The sequence below is a fragment of the Diadema setosum genome, chromosome 9 (assembly GCF_964275005.1).
Source record: "Diadema setosum chromosome 9, eeDiaSeto1, whole genome shotgun sequence".
In the NCBI taxonomy this organism is placed as follows: Eukaryota; Metazoa; Echinodermata; class Echinoidea; order Diadematoida; family Diadematidae; genus Diadema; species Diadema setosum.
This window is the reverse complement of record NC_092693.1, coordinates 27,370,940-27,391,188: the sequence shown is the minus strand read 5'-3', so window position 1 is coordinate 27,391,188 and position 20,249 is coordinate 27,370,940. Positions and strand designations below refer to the sequence as shown.

General features: G+C 39.2%; 1 protein-coding gene across 1 annotated transcript in view; it reads right to left on the bottom strand.

The window, feature by feature from the left end:
* LOC140233038 (mRNA (2'-O-methyladenosine-N(6)-)-methyltransferase-like) overlaps positions 1–14,408 on the bottom strand; it is a 30,307-nt gene extending 15,899 nt beyond the window's left edge. The window contains exons 1-8 of the mRNA XM_072313146.1: positions 14,108–14,408; positions 12,031–12,221; positions 9,713–9,861; positions 6,332–6,486; positions 4,503–4,650; positions 1,713–1,796; positions 617–716; positions 53–215 (exon numbers count right to left, since the gene is read on the bottom strand). Of these exons, the coding sequence (XP_072169247.1) occupies positions 53–215; positions 617–716; positions 1,713–1,796; positions 4,503–4,650; positions 6,332–6,486; positions 9,713–9,861; positions 12,031–12,221; positions 14,108–14,408 (1,291 nt within the window). The remainder of the gene's footprint in view (positions 1–52; positions 216–616; positions 717–1,712; positions 1,797–4,502; positions 4,651–6,331; positions 6,487–9,712; positions 9,862–12,030; positions 12,222–14,107) is intronic.
* Between the last annotated feature and the right edge of the window lie 5,841 nt (positions 14,409–20,249).

Sequence of the window (20,249 nt, the reverse complement as noted above, 5' to 3'; positions counted from 1 at the left end):
ACTTTATATTATCTTTAAGCAAGGCTGGGTCACTCCCTTTGCCTCACCGTACCTTCTATTTGGTGCTCCTTCAGCAGTTCCCAGTGCTTCTGCTGCAGTTTGCGGCATGCCTCACAGGAAAAGTTGTACATCTTGGTGCAGATGTTCTCAATGGATGACCTTGCCGCCTCACACAGATGCGGTCCACACTGCTCTTTGAGGTGTGTCAACCGTTTCTGCAAGGGAAGGTAAAATGGCCAGAGGGTGAGCAATGAATCTTCATGCCTTTAGTTTGCCCAAATGCCCATACTCAAATAACAACTGACTCACTTAGAATATCTTTAATATCAAACTCTCGAACCCTTGAACACAGGGACAGGATTCCTGAGTATCTAAAGGTGTTAACAAACATGGTAATACCTGGATGTCCAATTCCTATCCCCCCCCCCCATCTCATACTGGCCACTCAATTCAACAGCTCAATCAAAACTACAGCTGGCAAAAATGCGGCTCAGGGCAATGAACACTGCAAATGTACAGATGTAGACAGGCAATTTGAAAAAAAAATGACCTCCCTGTCACATAAACTCCCATAGAATATCCCTTTCCACTATTCCTCATCAGGCATCACACTCACCATGCACTCATCTATACTGCAGGTGGGTTGTGTGCGCAGCCACTGGAACGTGTCCTCCGCATTCCACTTCACCAGCTTCCTACTTTCTGAGGAGGCATTCCTGTTTTACATTAGAAAGAATCATCAGACCAGAAAATAATTGTAGCATGGACTGCTGTTCAGTTAAATGTAACAATTTCTAAAACAAATTAGTGGAAAACCACATTTCTAAAACTTTCTACAACTCTGCAGTAAGTGTTCTGTAAATGCTGCATATTTCAGCACTTGTTTGCTTTTATAAATTTCCCGAGTTGACTGATATTCACAAAATTAACAACACAACTTACTAATATATTGCCTCCTGTTACACAGATGTCTCGTATATCATCTCCAAGGTTAGAAGTTACTAACTTTTCTGATGGAAAGGGTTGAAACTTACAAATTTCCTATTCCCTCACTGTGGTTCTCCAATGCGAATTCAGCCATTCCAGTTGTCTTATAAGTCTCAATTTGTGAAATACAGTCAAACCTGTCTTAGCAACTGTCTATAATGGCTACCTGCCATATACAACCACTAAAAAACAATTCCTTCTGAGATAAAAACTATGTTAACCTTAACAGGGCCGGGGAGACAGAATCCGCCTCCCCCCTCCACATTTCGCGCTATAATTCTCTAACGCAAGAAGGCCTCGTCACAAGCCTTCTTCACTTTCTTCATTCAAGTCAAGAACTTGTCTATACCAGCCATCTGTCTATAATAACCCCCTTTTTCTTCAATCTCGCATGGCCACTATAAACTGTTTGAACATACTACACTCTTGAAACAGAATGAGTATATAGTAATATATCTTGACAGTGGGCCTGCTTTTCCTGCAAAGATCTAGAATATCAGGTTTTATCCTTTCTTTAGGCATCATATTCTTTGAGAGCTTCATCTCCTTAAAACTGAAAACAATTATTGGGTTACTTCCTGAGGCATATTCAAAACAAAGATGACATAGAAACAAACAAAAAAATACATAGCAATAAAAACTTCCCTTATTACACTAGAACATAACAATCAGTCATTCTACAAAATAAAATTCTTTATTTTTCATGTATTTCTTTACATTTTTACCTTGACTGTATCATGGACTTGGCAGCCTCAGCGTAACTGGAGAGAAGTTTTCTTGCTGCTGAATGGAGGTTTGGTCGGTAAAGCCTTGGTAAAAAGTAGACAGAGAAATAAACATGAGATCACTGAAAACATTTACTCATTTTGCATATCTTGTGTAGAAGACATCATGGGGGGGGGGGGTGTCCATTTGAATAACTTGAGATCCTATGCCCCTAGGAATGCTACCTCCCATGTTTGGTGAAAATATGCCATGTGGTTTTGAAAAAGGAGATGAAAAAATGAAAAAGTTTATGCATGACAAATGATGAGTGAATCGCAATAGCTCACTCAAGCCTTCAGCTCAGGTGAGCCAATAAGTTACACAGCATTGAGAAACAAAATATTTTCCAAGGCGCTAATGCCTTGTCGTCTCTGAATGGGGCATTTTGGCTCCCCCCCTCGACATTTCGCGTGATTATTTCGCAACGCGTGATGCTCTCGCCGCGACATTTTATGACTTTTTTCTTTTAAGTATCGCGCAACTTTTGAGACCAAATTTGTCGCTCCTGGGCATACCATTTTGAAGCCACGCCCCTTTGAAAACATTTTTACCCAAAAATTGCTCAAAAACATGATTTTGTGTACAAATCCAATGTGAATTGTGTTTTTGCAATTAATTCATATAAAAATAAATATTTTTACTTTCAATGGCTGATAGTGATTTATTTAAGCCTGAATGTTTTAAAACGTTTCTGCGACAAACTGTGACGAAAAAAACAACAAAAACAAAAAGTAAACTAGAAATGTCGCAAAGGCGACTGGTATGCCTCCGCCATAATGCATGATTCTCCTAATAGGTCTATAGTACATGTGGACAATGTGTGTTTTCATTTTCACAAAATTGGCAAAATATTAAAATGACAAGTTTGTCACAAATGTGCTGAATGTTCACCTTCCTTGACCTAGGTTTAAGTGGATGAATAGGAAAGGTTTAAGTGGATAAATAGGAATGTATTTGGGAATTTAAGGACTTTAACTTGACTTTGACCCATTCATAAGTTTATGCATTGAGTAATTTTCAAGGTATGGAGAAAAAGTGCAATTTCTGTATTGAAAAGTACATTGTTACCATTTTCATCTGACCTTTGACCCTAAAATTCATAGGATAATCACTGTCAGGCAGAACATGCATGCATAAATATGTAGTATGTTTCAAGATAACTAGAGCTACTTTCAAGATATGGAGGAAAAAGTTAGTTCAGCACTTTCCCTTGATTTTTGACCTTTTAACCTTTGAGACACAAAAAAAAAAAGAAAAAAAAAAGGAAGTTTCCAGAGAATCTCTATTAGGTTATATATGCATACATCAAGTGTAAAAAAAAAAAAATAATAATAATAATAATCCTGCTGGCATTGCATAAATATGAGGGAAATAGTAAAATTTTGAAGTGTTGCCCTTGACCTTTGACCCCTGACCTTTGATCCCATGAACACTAAATTCTCTAGATAATCACTGCCAGTCAGTACATGCATATATACTATGTTCCATGAAGATACCTTGAACAATTTCCAAGGTACGGAGAAGAAAGTGAAGTTTTTTTTTTTACTTGACCTTTTGACCTTTGACCTCATGACCCCAAACTTTCACCAGAGAATCTCAATTGGGTAATACATGTATACACTAAGTTCCAAGAAAATGTCTTCAGGCATTGCATAGATATAGTGGAAACAATGAAATTTTTACGTATTTGACCATGACCTTTTGACCTTTGACCTTGAGCATGTGCACCCAAAAAGTTGATAGGCACAACTTCACCGCCTAATACACATACAAGTTTCATTAGGATACCTCAAAAGGTTTTTCAGTTACGCTGTCCACAAAATTCATTACGGACGGATGGAAGGACGGACGGACGGAAGGACGGACAACCCGAACACATAATGCCTCCGGCACCACTTCGTGGCGGAGGCATAAAAAACAAAGAAATACATGAGAAATTCAATAAACAATAAAATACATAAGAAATAATTATGAAGCCGAGTTTTTGCTCCAATATTATTGTTGAGGATATTGAAAAGAATATGTTCACCAAAAATTTACAAGTCTTGGAGCTTTATTTTTTTATTTATAGGCAAAAAAAAAAATATTTTTGCATAAATAAGCATAATCTAATTAATATAAAATGCATAAATTAAAATTTGAAATATCTAACTAAACAGTCTTGTAGATTACATTGACCTCGACCTTAGTGCAAATTTTCGCGAGGATCGCGCAATCAAAGACCGAGATGTGAAGGGGGGGGCCAAAAGGCCCCCCCGGTGGTTTCAAGTCCTTCAAAAAATCCGGGGGGGATTAGGGTTAAAGATACTTAATTTGGGGACTTCAGGGCCCCTTCAGAGAGACCAAGGGGAGGGGGCATGATGGTCCTTTACAGAGAATGAGATTCTATCACCCTAGGGATGTTGTTACCTGTCAAGTTGGGTGAAACTCTGTCATAAGGTTTTCAAGAAGTTGGAAATGTAAAAAAGTTTACGCACAACAGACACTGGATGCTGTATGAATTATCACAATGACTCACTTGATCATCTGGCTCAGGTGAGCTAACAATGACAGTAATAATATCGAAGACCTTCAAATTACATATCTGTCATTGTTCAATATTAGAAAACACTCACACACACACAATTTGAGAGCAAAAAGCTCAAGTTTTAATAAAAATGGCACGTTTCATTTAATATGAATATCATCTGGGTTTTGATGAGGGTAACCTAACTGATGAAGAGCAAATGTTAGAATAGAATTTTGCTCACCTGATGGGAATGTCACTCATGATTTCTCTCATCATGGAAGGTGAAACAGCATGTTCACACTGGCTGGGAAGCATGGGGTCTTTGCCTTTGTCTACTACCATTCTCTCCAGTAACCAGCGATTGAAGGACTCGTTTGGGGCACTGATGTCTTTGGGTAAGCAACAAAATGATGAAGGAATAGGCGAAATGCGAGTCTTGCCAAACAAAAGAGTTTTTATCAAATATAATGTCGCACAATCAAATATTGACCCTATTAAGTCAATAATCACTCATGCTTTTTATTGCCTTTTCTGAATTTTAGGTGATATGTCATTGGGAAGCAATGCATAAACAAACTAAAAATGTCACTATGATGACTGGTATATCCCCACCATAATGCATGGTTCTCCCAAATGGAGTGGCATACATGTATGTCTTGACATGTGAGACAACAGTTTCACATAATTGGAAAAATTAAAATAACATGTCTGTCACACATGTGTTGAGTGTTTTATTCTTTCCTTGAACTAGGTTTCATTTGGATGGATGGCTAAATTGTTGCAGAGAGAAAGCATTCAGAAATTTGAGCATTTCCACTCGACCTTTCACCCTTGCTCTTTGACCCCTTGGTCCACAATTTTTCTACTAACTGGTAACATCCTTTTTCATGGCAATATTTTGAGCCTTTTTCAAAATGGGGGTAAAAATTGTGGCATTTTAACATTTTCACTTGACTTTTGACCCCATGGCTGAAATCTTTCCCAACAAAATTATTGTGCAGTAATGCCATGTATATACAGTACCTAGTTTGAGTAAGATTAGGCATTGAGTAATCTCCAATGTATGGGGAAAAAAGTATATTTCAACCTGACCTTTGACCCATGACCTAAAATTTCCCAAGAAAATCATCATCAGGCAGCATATGCATATGTACTAAGTTTCAAGAAGATACCTTGAGCCATTTCTGAGATATGGAGGAAAAAAAAGTGAAATTTCAGTATTTTCACTTGACCTATTTGACCACACAGCCCAAAACTATCCCTACAAAATCTTTGTCTGGCAATACATGTATACATAAAGTTTCAAGAAAATGCCTTCAGGCACTGCAAAGGTATGACGGAATAGTGACATCTAAAGAATTTGTTCTTGACCTTTGACCAAGAGCATGTGTACCCAAAAGTTGATAGGCACAACTTCATCCACTTATACATACATGAGCCAAGTTTCATTAGGATACCTCAAAGTTTTTAGGTTATGCTCTCCATAAAATTATGGACAGAAAGATGGATAGACAAAAAGATGGATGCTGTATGCGCCGTTATTTTCGCGTACAGATATTTTCGCGAATGACAAGGTCATAAACATTTTCGCGAGATGTTGTTTTCGCGAATCGATGCCGACGCTTACGTTAATGCTCTATTAACAAAGCGCATGGAGACAATTTCGCGTGTTGTTAAATTCGCGATCCAACTGCAATTTGTGAAATTCGCGAAAATTAAACCCTCGTGAAAATAACGGCGTATACAGTAGATGGAAGACGCATAGATGGAAGGAGGGACAGACATAGGGACGGACAGCCCGAAAACATACAGCCTCCGGCGACATTTTGTGGTAGAGGCGTAAAAATAATACAACTAAACAAAATCTTTGTGACAGTACCTGTAGACATGTTCTCATGTGCAGCTACATCCACATTCTTTCATACTCTCTAAAATTAGATCAGTTGACAGCATTCCAAAATTGTACACCTCTTGATAAATCACACTTAGACAAAAACTTCTACACAGGCGGAATTTTTTTTTTTTTATATCTTGGTGTGTGTGTTATCTATGTTTGAACCACATTCTTACTTTCCCTTGTAATGCAGAGTTCCTGGTATTGCTGTCTAAGTTTGGCCACAACACTTGCTCTCAACAGCTCCATGTCGTTGTGAGGAGGAGGCATTGTACAGGGGAACCTCTCATGCATCGTCACATTGGATTCCACTGTGAAATCCCAAAACAGCCTTGATACAAGGAAAAATATCAAACATAGAAATTACTAATTCAGGTAGGTATAACTTTCACTTAAGATTCTGACTCGAGTGAAGTGTTACATCAGATTTACATGTGAGTAACTTTCATGTGAAATGTGGCAATATTAACAAACTATTTGCTACAATGCAAACCATACAAATGCATACCTTACTCTCTGTGCTGGATATTTCTTTGTGTGTATGACAAAGTCACATCATATTTAGGAAAACACTCTGTTACTCAGACAGGATATAAAATGGTGGTCCGTGTGTCAAAGAGTCACAATTCATACACATAAAAGATACCACTTCAGTAATTCAATGCAAAGAGCAGGGTGCATATCTCAGTGAAGTGGTCCCCCTCACATCCAACGAGGTCCCGTGGAAGACCAGATAGTGCAGCTGAATATGGGCTATCCAGCCATCTTCTACAATGGAAAAGGAACTAGAACTATCACTCAATGTGATCAATACCCCCACCTAACACTGAGGGAGTTAGCTCAACCAGCAATAACTTTGTATGCTTTTTATTGAAAAAAAAAAGAAAGAAAGAAGAAGAAACCATTGCACTGTATTGTTTAACATTGAATAAATGTATATTTTGCTCACTGATAGTCACATGTGCCATACTCTAGTCAAGTGCTCAAAACCTGAGGGAGTAAGATAACTAAATTGGCAATTTCTATGATTTTTATTTAAAAATGTTGTTACCATGGCAACACAATGTTTGACATAACAAAAAATTAAATTTGCACAACTACATATCACAGATGTTGCATGTGTCAAATTTCAAGTCAAATGCTCAAAAGCTGAGGGAGTTAGCTGAATTCATATTATTGCATAATTTTCATTCAAAATATGCTGTTACCATGGCAACACATTTTTCAACGCTGACAAAAGATAAATTTCTAGGTTATACAGTTATCACATGTGCCAAATTTGAAGCCAAATGCTCAAAAACTGAAAGAGTTAGCAGAACTACAATTTCTGTATGATTTTCATTCAAAATATATTGTTACCATGGCAATACGTTGTTCAACAATGATGAAAGATGAAGTTTGCACATCTTCGTACATTAACAGTCACATGAGCCAAATTTCAAGCCAAATGCTCAAAGACTGAGGGAGTTAAAGGACAAGTTCACCTTCATTAACATAAGGATTGAGAGAATGTAGCAATATTAGTAAAACACATCATTGAAAGTTTGAGGAAAATCGGACAATCCATTCAAAAGTTATGAATTTTTGAAGTTTTTGTGCAGTCACCGCTGGATGAGAAGACTACTGCAGTGTATGATGTCACATGCGTACAACAGTATAAGGAAAATATAAAGAGAATTTCACAAAATTTAATCTTTTGAAAAAAGTACACATTCCCTTGACTCGTTTATTCCCATTGCCTTTAGAAAGAGGCAAGTCGTGTAAGTGCTCTTTTATTATGCGAAAAAAGTGAAAATATGCTGAATTTTCTTTACATTTTCTTTATACTGTTGTACTCATATGACATCACGAGCCTTAGTAGTCTCCTCATCCAGCGGTTCCAACACAAAAGTTTTAAAAATTCATAACTTTTGCGTCGATTGTCCAATTTTCCTCAAACTTTCACTGATGTGTTCTACCAATATTGCTGCATTCTCTTAATCCTTATGTTAATGAAGGTGAACTTGTCCTTTAACTGAATCCACAGTATTTTTGTATGATTTTCAATCAAAAATGCTGTTACCATGGCAACACATTGCTCAACAATGACAAAAGACTAAGTTTGCACATCTACGTACCATAGCCATCACATGTGCCAAATTTCAAGCCATATGCTCAAAGACTGAGGGAGTAAACTGAATCCACAATATTTTTGTATTCTTCTTAATGAAAAAATGCTGTTGCCATGGCAACAAATTGTTCAACAATCATGAAAGATTAAGTTTGCACATCTATCTACCATAATGGTCACATGTGCCAAAATTCAAGCCAAATGCTAAAAGACCGAGGGAGTAAGCCAAATCCACAACATTTCTATATGCTTTTGAGTGAAAAAATGCTGTTACCATGGCAACGCATTGTTTATCAATGACAAAAGATTAAGCTTGCACATATACGTACTGTAGCGGTCACATGTACCAAATTTCATGCCAAGTGCTCAAAGAACAACATTTTGTAAGATTTCTTAAAAATTTACCATTGCCATGGCAACGCATTACGCAATAGTAACTAAAAAGGTGTCATGCACATCTTTATTTGATAGTGGTCCCACATGCCAAATTTGGGGTCAATTGCTCAAAAAATGAAAGAGTAGTTTGATCCACAACATTTTGCAAGATCTTTTAAAAATTTGCTGTTGCCATGGCAACGCATTTTGCAATACTCACAAAAAAGGTGTCATGCACATGTTTATTTGATCGTGGTCCCACATGCCAGATTTGGGGTCAATTGCTCAAAAAATGAGAGAGTAGTTTGATCCACAACATTTTGCTAGATTTTGTGTAAATTTGCCGTTACCATGGCAACGCATTTTGCAATACTAACGAAAAAGGTGTCTTGCACATCTTCCTTTGATAGTGGTTACACATGCCAAATTTGAAATTAATTGTTCAAAAAATGAGAGAGTAGTACGATTCACAAGTTTTTATCAAAATATGCCGTTGCCGTGGCAATGCATTACGCAATACTAACCAAAAAGGTGTCTTGCACATCCACCTTTGATAGCAGTCACACATGCCAAATTTTGGGTCAATTGTTCAAAAAATGAGAGAGTAGTTTGATCCACAACTTTTTGCAAGATTTTTAAAAAATTTGCCGTTGCCATGGCAACGCATTATGCAATACTCATGAAAAAGGTGTCTTGCACATCTTCCTTTGATAGCAGTCACACATGCCAAATTTGGGGTTATTTGCTCAAAAAATGAAAGAGTAGTTCGATCCACAAGTTTTTATGAAAATATGCTGTTACCATGGCAACGCATTATGCAATACTAACAAAAAAGGTGTTTTGCACATCTACCTTTGGCAGCGGTCTCCCATGCCAAATTTGGGGTTAATTGCTCAAAAAATGAGAGAGTAGTTCAATCCACAAGTTTTTTGCAACAGACCGACCGCCCGACCGCCCGCCCGACCGACCGACCGACCACCCGGCCATCCGCCATCCAAGTGATCCCTATATACCCCCATACACACTATGTATGGGTGGGGGTATAAAAAAAAGGGTGATGTATAATACCTACCCCTTCAGCATGTCTTTCCGCATTGTGGGACTGAGAGGATGGCCATCTACAGAGGACTTTCTCCTGAAAGGGGCCAGGCCCGGTGAGCCAGCTGGCATGGCTATGACTTGGGGCTTGGCATCTGTGATTTGGATTCCCAGAGGATCATGCTGCATGTGACAAGAAATAATCACATCAAGACAGGGCCGAAATCAGATTAAATTAACAAGAGACCCGCGGGTCTAGCGCTCACCTGAGTATCGCAAGTTCACCTTTCACGCAGCCACTAATCTAAATTATTCACAGCTCTACTAAAATTTGACCAGGCATTCTCAAGTAGAAGATGAAAACGTACAATAAGGGCCCAAATTTTTTAAGATTCCTTAATTTGGGAGGATTGGGGCCCCCTGGGGCCCACTGGATGGGGCATGGTGCCCACTTTGATAAATTGAGATCCTGACCCCCTAGGGATGATACCTGCCAAGTTTGATGAAAATCCATCATGAGGTTTTCAGGAGGAAGATGAAAATGTACAATTCAGGCCCCCATTTGTACGGGTCTTCCCAACCCCCCCCCCCCCCCTGCCCCCAAGAGGGGCACCCCTGGATCTGCTATGAACAAACTTGAAACTACAGTCATTAATGTACTCACTCATAGTATTATCTCAGCTCTATAACTTCTGATTCTAGAGAAGATTTTTAAAGATTCCTTCATTTTGGGGGGGTTTGGGCCCCCCTGGGGGCCCCCTGGGTGGGGTATGGTGCCCATTTTAACAAAATGAGATCCTAACCCCCTAGGGATGCTACCTGCCAAGTTTGGTGAAAATGGGTCATGGGGTTCTCAAGAAGCAGATGTAAATGTACAATTAGGCCCTATTACAGGGTTCCCACAGAAATTTGAAAACAGAATTCAATGACTTTTCCATGACTTTTCCATGACTAAATTGCTGCTTTCCATGACTTCCTTTCTGGCACGGTTTCCAAAATCAGACACGTTATGATGGCCTCCACCTCCACTCACAGCCATCCGTTCCAACAAATCTATCTTACTCATGACACGTACATGTACATCTATTATCATTAGAATATGTCCCGGGAGTTATGTAGAATTTGGGATGTCACAAAACTGGGAAAAATGGAAATCATGAACACCAATTATAATAGCAGAGTATGATCACAGAGTATGAGAGTTGCGAGACACAACAAACTGGAAAGCTGCCATAGCCAAGAGGTAAATTCAATTCCAGGACTTTTCCATGACTTTTCAAAAATTTTCCAAATTCCCTGACTTTTCCCTAACTTTCCATGACCACAAATTTTTCCAGGATTTTCCATGACTGTGGGAACCCTGTCTTAGACCCCTCCCCACCCCCCTCCCCTGGGTCCCAAGGGGGACACCCCTGATTCTGCCATGAACAAACTTGAAACTACAGTCATCAATGTACTAACTCATAGTATTAACTTAGCTCTATCACTTCTGGTTCTAGAGAAGAAGATTTTTACAGATTCCTTAATTTTGGGGGGTTTGGGCCCCCCTGGGGGCCCCCTGGGTGGGGCATGGTGCCCATTTTAACAAATTGAGTTCCTAACCCCTAGGGATGCTACCTGCAAAGTTTGATGAAAATTGGTCTTGGGGTTTTCAAGAAGAAGATGAAAATGTAAAAAGTTTACGCACGCCGGACGACGCACGCCGGACGCCGGACGAAGGGCGATCGCAATAGCTCACATGAGCCTTTGTCTCAGGTGAGCTAAAAAAGAAAATACTGTATCACATGACATCCTTGAATTTACTAACATGTGAAAATATCAACTCTGATCTCAGCATGAATGTGACGTTGCAGGCGTACATTTCTCCGTTCATTAGTGTACTCCACGATCGCAAATTCAACCACTTGAAAAATTGTCTGGAAGCCCTAATTTGCAACAAATTAGACTCGCTGAATATACAGCGTATACAGTAATGGAGAAAGGTGGGTCATTTTGACAGTGTCAGTGATGGAGAACCTGAAAAGTCTGGTAATTATAGGACTGGCTACCCATGAGAGTCTGTTTAATTTTTCATGCAACTCTGTCTAGTACCTGTTTGAAGTCAGGTCCAATGGATACACTGAAAGGTGACACTCAATGGAAGTAAGCCCCAACAAATAATGGTAGGAAAATAATCAGTATAGTATTGGATGAATATCTAACTGAAAGAGACGGAGGACAATTTGAAGGAGGGAAAACTCATACATATGTACAGATATAAGAAGAGCTGGATTTCAAGGAATGCTTTACTGATGATATGTGCTGTGATAATTCACATTCAATGAGAGAAAGATATTTTAACTGTGTCCTCACCCTGCTTGCCCCTACTGGACTTCCAATTGGGGGCATCTCCCACAAAGACTGGTTGGTGAACTTGTTGAAGAAATACCAGCGCTGCTCTCTCTTGCTCCAAAACCTCCGCCAGCCCTTCTCAAGCAACTCCATGGGAAGATCATGAGAAGGGTCAGGGCTCTGGGGCATGTGAGATGGTGGCGATGTGGCACCTGTGGTCATCCCACAAAAGAGAAAAATCATACATAAAGTATTCAACTAGACACAGTTTTGTATATTCATGGGCTGGGATTCTCAGGTCACAGTAAGGCATAATTATGAAAATTTATGTATCTTGGAGATAATGTCACTGAATTAACATTACAGAACAGATTTGGAAACCACACAGAAAAAATTGTTTTGTTTTGAAGATCAATCCAGAAAATATATTGAAAATATATGTACACTTGTTCAAGTGCATTCTAAGTGGGGGTCACTTTTATAGAACACAAAAATTGATGACTAAATAACCAGCATATTGAATAAATTTATCTTCAGCAACTCTTCATACAGCTGCCAGGGGTCGCACTTAACTTTTTTTTTAACTAGCCAGATGGACTACTTAGAATCAATTTTGACACTGACGCAATATTTTGGCTAGCCAGACGGACTAGTAACTTCAGAATTTTATGATCTTTAGCTAGTCCGATGTGATTTTGGGTGGCCAATGGCCAGCGGACCATCGCCAATTTCGAACCCTGCCCAGCTGTACTTTGTTTTAATTTGCAAGTTGATCCTAACTAAAATAACTGAAATACACAAAAACAAAAACTTGTCATTTTCTCCTGATAAAAGTTTCCCTCACACACACACACACACAAAAAGACAGACCCTTCACAATCAAATAACAAGATGGAGAACTACATGTATTTGTACCTACACATTGCATCTAAAGTACAGGTAATAATGTAGTTTAAACTAAAGCCTGATGACAATCAGTAAAAGAGTCTGGAACAAGGTATCTAACATGACTATAACCCAGAAATAACTGTTGCTCCACAAAGGAAGTTTATCTCCCAGGTCATTTACAGTAACTCTAGGGCAGGGCTCTATGCTAACTTCTTTTTCTGTTAGCCCATTCTGGCCACTAAAATCTATGAATTTGAAATTTTGGTGGCCAGAATTAAAAGGAAATACAAAAATTCAATTTGAATGATACCTGCATGATTGAACCACCAAAAGATGGCTTTTTTGGCAGTTTGGTGGCCATCAGGCCACTAATGTCAAGCCCTGTAATACCATGATGAACACACATTCGAAGAAAAAACACGCAGAAAAATGGGAGCAACTTTAACAGAAACATCAGGGGTCTAAATTCCACCATAGTGCAGGTCCATTTGAATTGAGTGTTGAAGAAAATCGATCTGGAAATGTGCATGGTAGAGCTCACACAAGAAAATTTATCATCAGCAACTCTTTATACATACTTTCATTTGCAAGTTCATGTTATCAAGAATAACCAAAATTACATGTAAATGAAAACAAATTCTTGCCATTTTCTCCTAATATAACTTTCCCTCACACATAAAGGAGACAGAGCCATCACATTCGGATAACAACTTTTAGACATATTGTAGACCTATTGTACCTACAAATAACAAAAGAAATGCTAAAAAATCTGAATCAGGATAACAATCAGTACAACACTGTAGATGCTTTTGACAGTGAAAGTGGCAGAACATGGGAGGCAGCATGACCAAAAATTATACGGGTTCAGATTTGACTATGATGAATCTCTGTAAAAAACTTGAACAAAATTCACCCAAAAATGGGGCAAGTAGAGCACACACAAGCAGACCATGTGAATAAAGACAGAACTAACGAGGACACTACCTGCAAAGTTGTCGGTGGCTAGTTTTTTAAATGATACACCTCCATAACAAACTAAATAAAATCCACTGAGAACATGGCCAGTACTGCACACATAATTTATGTCATTTCGCAGCAGCAGCTTAACACTACTGAATCGAAAGTATCCTCCAGCACATGTACTGGGTGATACAAGTAACAACACATGTGACAGATGTTTATCCCAGAGTACTCTTGATGTTTTACCAACCTGATATATTTGACTGAGGTTGTCCCTGCACTGGTTTGACATGTGGCGGTTGCTGATGCATGAGCTGGGGAGACATTTGTTGATGTTGCTGGCCATGTTGTTGAGGGTTTGGTGGGTAGGTCTGAAATGGGTTGAGATGCTGACTGTTGCCTTTACCTGGTGCCACTGCTGGACTCTGAGGCACAGGTGTCTTTGGTTGCGGAGAGGAGAGGTGTGGGGCAAAGTGGTGTCCGATGGAGTGTTGTCTCACACTGACTGGGGGAAGCGTGTGTCTGCTGGTGCCTTGCTTTGAGAGATCCATTTCTTCTATTACTGCAAATACAGAAGGGAAGCAATGGTGCAATAGTTGGGAAAGACAACCTTTAAAGTGCATAGAGACCTATTCATCAGAAAGAATGTGGCTATGCACTGAAGTGATCGGTTGTGTAGATGATGGAAAAACAATCACACACAGCTTGTTGCACTTTTGTCTTGATTTACGACCATGCCGCTTTTTCAAACTTTTATTTACATGCCGGTTGGTGTCTTTTTGACCTCATTTGAGAACAAAGTGGGTGAAACAGGCCTGTGTAGTGAAACTTTATAGCCTGCACATGCTTGCCACACAAGCGCCGCATTCCATACAGTCCCATGATATGATCCGATTACGTGATCTTAACCCTAACTAGGCCTGGGTGGGGGGAAGGCCCCCCCCCCCCCCCCCCCGACGTTTCGTGTGACGTAATGCTATCGCGAAAAGCTATCGCCGCGACATTTAACGACTTTTTTCTTTCGAGTCTCCCGCATCTTTTGACACCAAATTTGCGATGCCCGGGCGCGCAGTTACAAAGTTGCGCATAAATATGTACGTGCATGCCAGACCAAAGATTGCTCAAAAATGTGAATTCGTGTACAATTTCAATGCAAACTGTGTTTACAGGCAAATTTCATAAAAGCATGATTATTTGGGAGTTTTATTGATTGAAATCAATTAATAACATATTTTCATATTCAAAACAATGCCGCGGACAAATTTCATCGAAAAAACAATGAAAAACATAAAGTCAAAAAAACAAGGAAATACATAATTCAAAAAACAAGAAAATATTTAAGAAATTTTTTCTGATTGCACAATTTATTTTTCTTACATTTGCTAAGGACACTAAAAAGAATATTTACACAAAAAATGTGCCTGTTTTGAGCTTTATTTAGTGGTTTATACCAAATTGTCTAATTTCATGCATCATTACGCATAAATTAGCATAATTTAGCATAAACAATAATCTATTTTTTTTTATTAACTTCATGGTACTTTAGATTACGTCATAGGCAATGCGTGTGCCAATTTCCGTCGCGATCGCACAGCCGACGGCCGAGATCTAGCCCGGCCTATTTAGGGTTAAAGGGGAGGACTGTGCTTTGCTTCGTACACAAGGTTATGCATGATCGGTATCGGATCAGCATCGGCTTGGATGATCAGTAAAACCACTATGCACTAGTTTGTGATTAGTGATAAATGACCATAGTCTGGTAGGAGACCAAATACTGGCAGGCTTATCCTATGAGTATTAGATGAGATGGATACAGATGCAGCTGAGTGAGGCCTATGCTGAGCAGTGGGCGCTTGTGTACTTTCGCACCTGTTTGTCAAATGACCCCCAAACATGCACAAACTCACTATAAATATCCAACAGCCTCAAATATTTGCATCCAAGTGAGATTCAAGTCCAGTAGAAAAGGAATTTTTCACCGTTTTGACACTTTTACACAACTTGTCGGAATATGCCGATTGCAGCTAGTTCGCTCTGCGATAACTGCATTGTGCACAGGAGCAGGTAGCACAGCACCGTGTACATAACACGTTCACAGCAGCAAGCGCCGCAATTCTCCATATCGCATAGCCGACAATAGGCGATATCAAGTGATATCGTTCGATACCTCCGATATCGAACCTCTCAGGCTGGGACAGTCACTTCCGGTTATTGATTTGCGTGTGTGCTTTTCTATAGGCGAACTTGCAAGCTTTGTTTTGGATCCAAAGAATTATATATGTTTTGACTCTAGTTTGTTTATTTCCCGAATATAACTATCCATTACACCATGGGGTTTTTCTGTGAGGCAGCAGAGTGTACTTCTGATGATGCTAAAAGGAAAAAACTGGACAAATATCCGTGCTCCGAGCAGTAGAGGTGCACCACATGCACTGGCCGCAAATATTTTTTCCGTACATGGAAACGCTATGGGCCTACTCTCGGTGTACACATGAAACATATTTTTTATTAGTACATTCACGTATCTTTGTGTGGATCGCGTGTGCATGCAGCGCACGCCCAATGCAGCAAGATAGCTACTAGTATATGTGTGTGTGTGTGTGTGTTGTGCATGTACAAACATTCGTGCGTAAACATGTCACTGCACTCACGAGGTTCGTCGCGTCCAATATAAGTGATCAACTAGCTAACTACTGTATAACTGCAGGAAACTGACCTGTCGCTTGCGATAGCTCTACAACACACATCACATGCACCACATTGCACACACACAGCTAGCTAGCCCGACCACACGCTGTTAGTACGCTGTACAGCGACTGGGCTGTGTATAGTTAACAGCTAGCTTAACTCTGTAGTGTACATTGGATACAATCACGCTCACATATCACGTACGTCTAACTGACTAATCAGTTTGAAAACGCAGAACTAGACTCTACTGAAGTTTGATCTACTATTTAGTATTATTAGTTTACATGTGGATTGGTAATGATCTTATCGTTTATTTCGAAAGTACACTCGCGATGCTCGAGTCACTGGCAACACTGAGAAGTCGATTGTGAATACATGTCCGCTTCATAGCTAGGTACGAAGTAGGCCTACTGTGGTAGCGATGTATTTACGAATACTAGTACCTGATCGACAAAAAGGGCGTGCAAAAGATTTCGGAAGAGCTCTTATTTGGCTATTTATGCAGGTTGTAGCTTGTAAAGTTGTACATTTCACGCGAGTTGCGTGTGAACCTGCTCTCCACAGTCGACTGCATTTTCTTCGAACCATGCTCGCCATGCCGTGGCGCCGGCTGCCTTGGCTGACAATCACGATGCACGATGAATAATGTCCCATAGCGTTTCCATGTACGGAAAAAATGTTCGCCGGTAGCTCATCGAGCTAGCTCGCACGCATGAAACCGGAAGTTACTGTCCCAGCCCGAGAGGTTTGATATCGGAGGTATCGTACGATATCACTTGATATCGGCTATATGTGATCATGGAGAATTGATCTGAATGTAGCTATCTCACAGCGATCAGAGCAAGTTCTTCTATGGTATCTTTAAAAAAGATAGTACCTTTTCTGCCTTTCTCTCAGCATGTACCAAGTCGCGGCAGTGACTGAGGTTTGGGGTTGTTCGTGTTGTGTGTGTATGTGTGCACGCGCATGTGCGTATGTGTAAGGGTGTGTGTGTGTGTGTGTGTGTGTATGCATGAAGGAAAATTGTGAAAAATGTGGTTATGATACAAGGGTGAAAGAATATAAAGCCTTTAAAAAAAGGCTAGGATTCTAGGAAAAGGGGGAAAAGGAAATGAAAGAAAAGATATTAAAAAAAAACTGGAAAAAATGAAGCAAAAGTTTTTACAAAATAGAGAGCTCACTGAAAAGATACTGGAAGGAAGGAAAGAGAAACTTCATTAAAAAAGGAAAGCAAAGAGAAAAATAAAGATTGAAAACAGAAAAGCACTAGGTAGAATAATATACAGTGTAGAATGTCAGAGTGATGAATCAAACCTGGATGAAAGCAAAGATTACAAAGGAAAGAAAGAATTAAACAGGATGAAAAAGAAATGAAGGAAAGGATTCATCAGAATGACACATAAAATATATATACAGGGAAATCCCGTTATAACGAGATCGTCAGTTCCGGGTGATTTTTCTCGTTATATCCAGATTCTCGTTGTATCCGAACACTTGTGGAAAGTACACTTTCTACAAGATATGAAACTCGTCACACTGAAGACGAGTTAGGTGATACACTTGGGGTCATCCAGTGTCGGTCATCGGTGATCGACTAAGAAAACATACCTGCCAACATTTCAAGATGAAATATCTTACTCGTGGATTGCAAAAATCTTATTTTATATGCAAACTGAAGTTAAAAATCTTACTTTCGGTCAAATCTTCAAAAAATTCACATGAAAGGTATATCTAAATATTTTTTAAAAATCTGATTTCTCTGACAGAAAATCTGATTTTGCTATTTTTAACGTAAAAAAATCTTACTGAATCTGATAAAATCTTACTAGTTGGCAAGTATGAGAAAAGAATGTGATAGAGCACCTTGAAGTTATATTGAGATACTTAGTTGAACTTTTTTTTCACCTACATTACTCAGATCACATTTTTTTTTTCTGTCACACAAACTAATTGGAAATTCTGTGCGTGTGCGACTAAGTCGATTTACAGGCTTTTTGAGTACGTACAGTATATTTACAAAGTGATCCTCAACACGAACAAATTAAACATGACAATTAAGTGTTTTAATAACCATCTTGGCTTTAACATTGGCCTTTTAAAACATGACCTTTGACCCTCATTTACATAACCAATATGACTCCCTCTAATCTTGTTATCATAATTTAATATGATCAGTTCAGAGAGCTCTTACAGCTATACAAGCCTGTGAGATTTACCAGCAGTAAAAGCAATGAAGCCTCCAATACAAAACAAAGGGATATAGAGCAAGTGTGTCTGTCTACATGAGAATATGATTTATACCTGGACGAAAGTGGCATTACCTCAATTAAAGAAAAAAGGGCAAAAGAAAAACTATTCTTGCTTCTCATCCTATGAGGTTAATTATTTGAAATTTCACGGGCCCAAACGTATGGCTGCGGCGAAAGAGACAACGCCTTTAACCATGTAACTATAGATCTCCTCTAACCAAGAGTAGTGAACGGAAGCTTATACGTGAATGATAATTTATGACAATCACACGTGATCGACACACATTCAAAGGGGACAGTTAGAAGTGGAAGGAGTGCTTAATCGTCTCATTAATTCCTAATCAATGACACCCCAACATATAGGCATACCATAATTTCGCATCTAAAATCAATGGTAGGACTCATGCACCATTACTTGTATAGTGCATAAACTTTGCTTTCTAAGCTTTGAGTGAAACGTGTCATAACATAATTCTGTAATTCCATCAGCAGTGATTGACATAATAAAGAAGAAAGATATATCAAATTGAACGCTTAGAACCTAACCAGGGGGATTATAGCATGATACTCGGTTCTTTACTGCCCAGATGCCAACAACACCCATCACCCACGGCTACTCATAGAGAAACAGCCATGGCGAAAATAAAACTTTGCTTTTTCATAGGCAGAATGACACAGAACCCCTTCAAACACACTGTACTTGGGAGTGTGCGGCATGAAAGAGCTCCTAATACTAAACAGTGTATACCTTCCACTCATGTGACACGAGATACCTCTATAGCAACATAAAGCCTGTCAACAACTCCAATGGTCAAGCAACAACAACCTGAAATTTTTAAAGAGATGAGCGAGACGCTATACACCTGGCCTAGAGTTAATTAATTCAGTTCAAATATTCAAGCTGGGTTATGTTAATAGAAACATTCACATCTGCAGTATAAGTTAAAGAAACGTAGCGAAAAGGGAAGAGAAAAAAAGAGGTGGGAAGAGGAAAACTGCACAACTGCAATTTATAACCTAGCGTGATACAAGTGAAGGAAATTATATAGCATAGTTTAAGCAACCACTGACAGATAATGTCGAATTTAAAAACCATCAACTTAATGTTGATGCCGCATGCCCTCATCTGCTTTGGAGCTACAACCACTAACGCAAGACTTGGCGGAGGAAAATAGAAAAACAAATTTTAGCTTTTCAATGGCACCATAGAAAAAGCCACTGTGTCGCTACATTCAGCCCAAATAATCAACCCTTTGCATGCGTTGAACACATTTGTACTGTGCTTGTGTACAGAGCAGCATTTCATAATCAAGCGATCAAGATTTTCCAATGATTTTCCGACACCTGCAAATACTAAAAGTGTTTAAACTTCACATCTATTCGACTTTAGAGACTCAGATGCACGTAATCTATTTTACTACCTTAGTAGGTTACTGAATAACAAGGCTAAGAGTG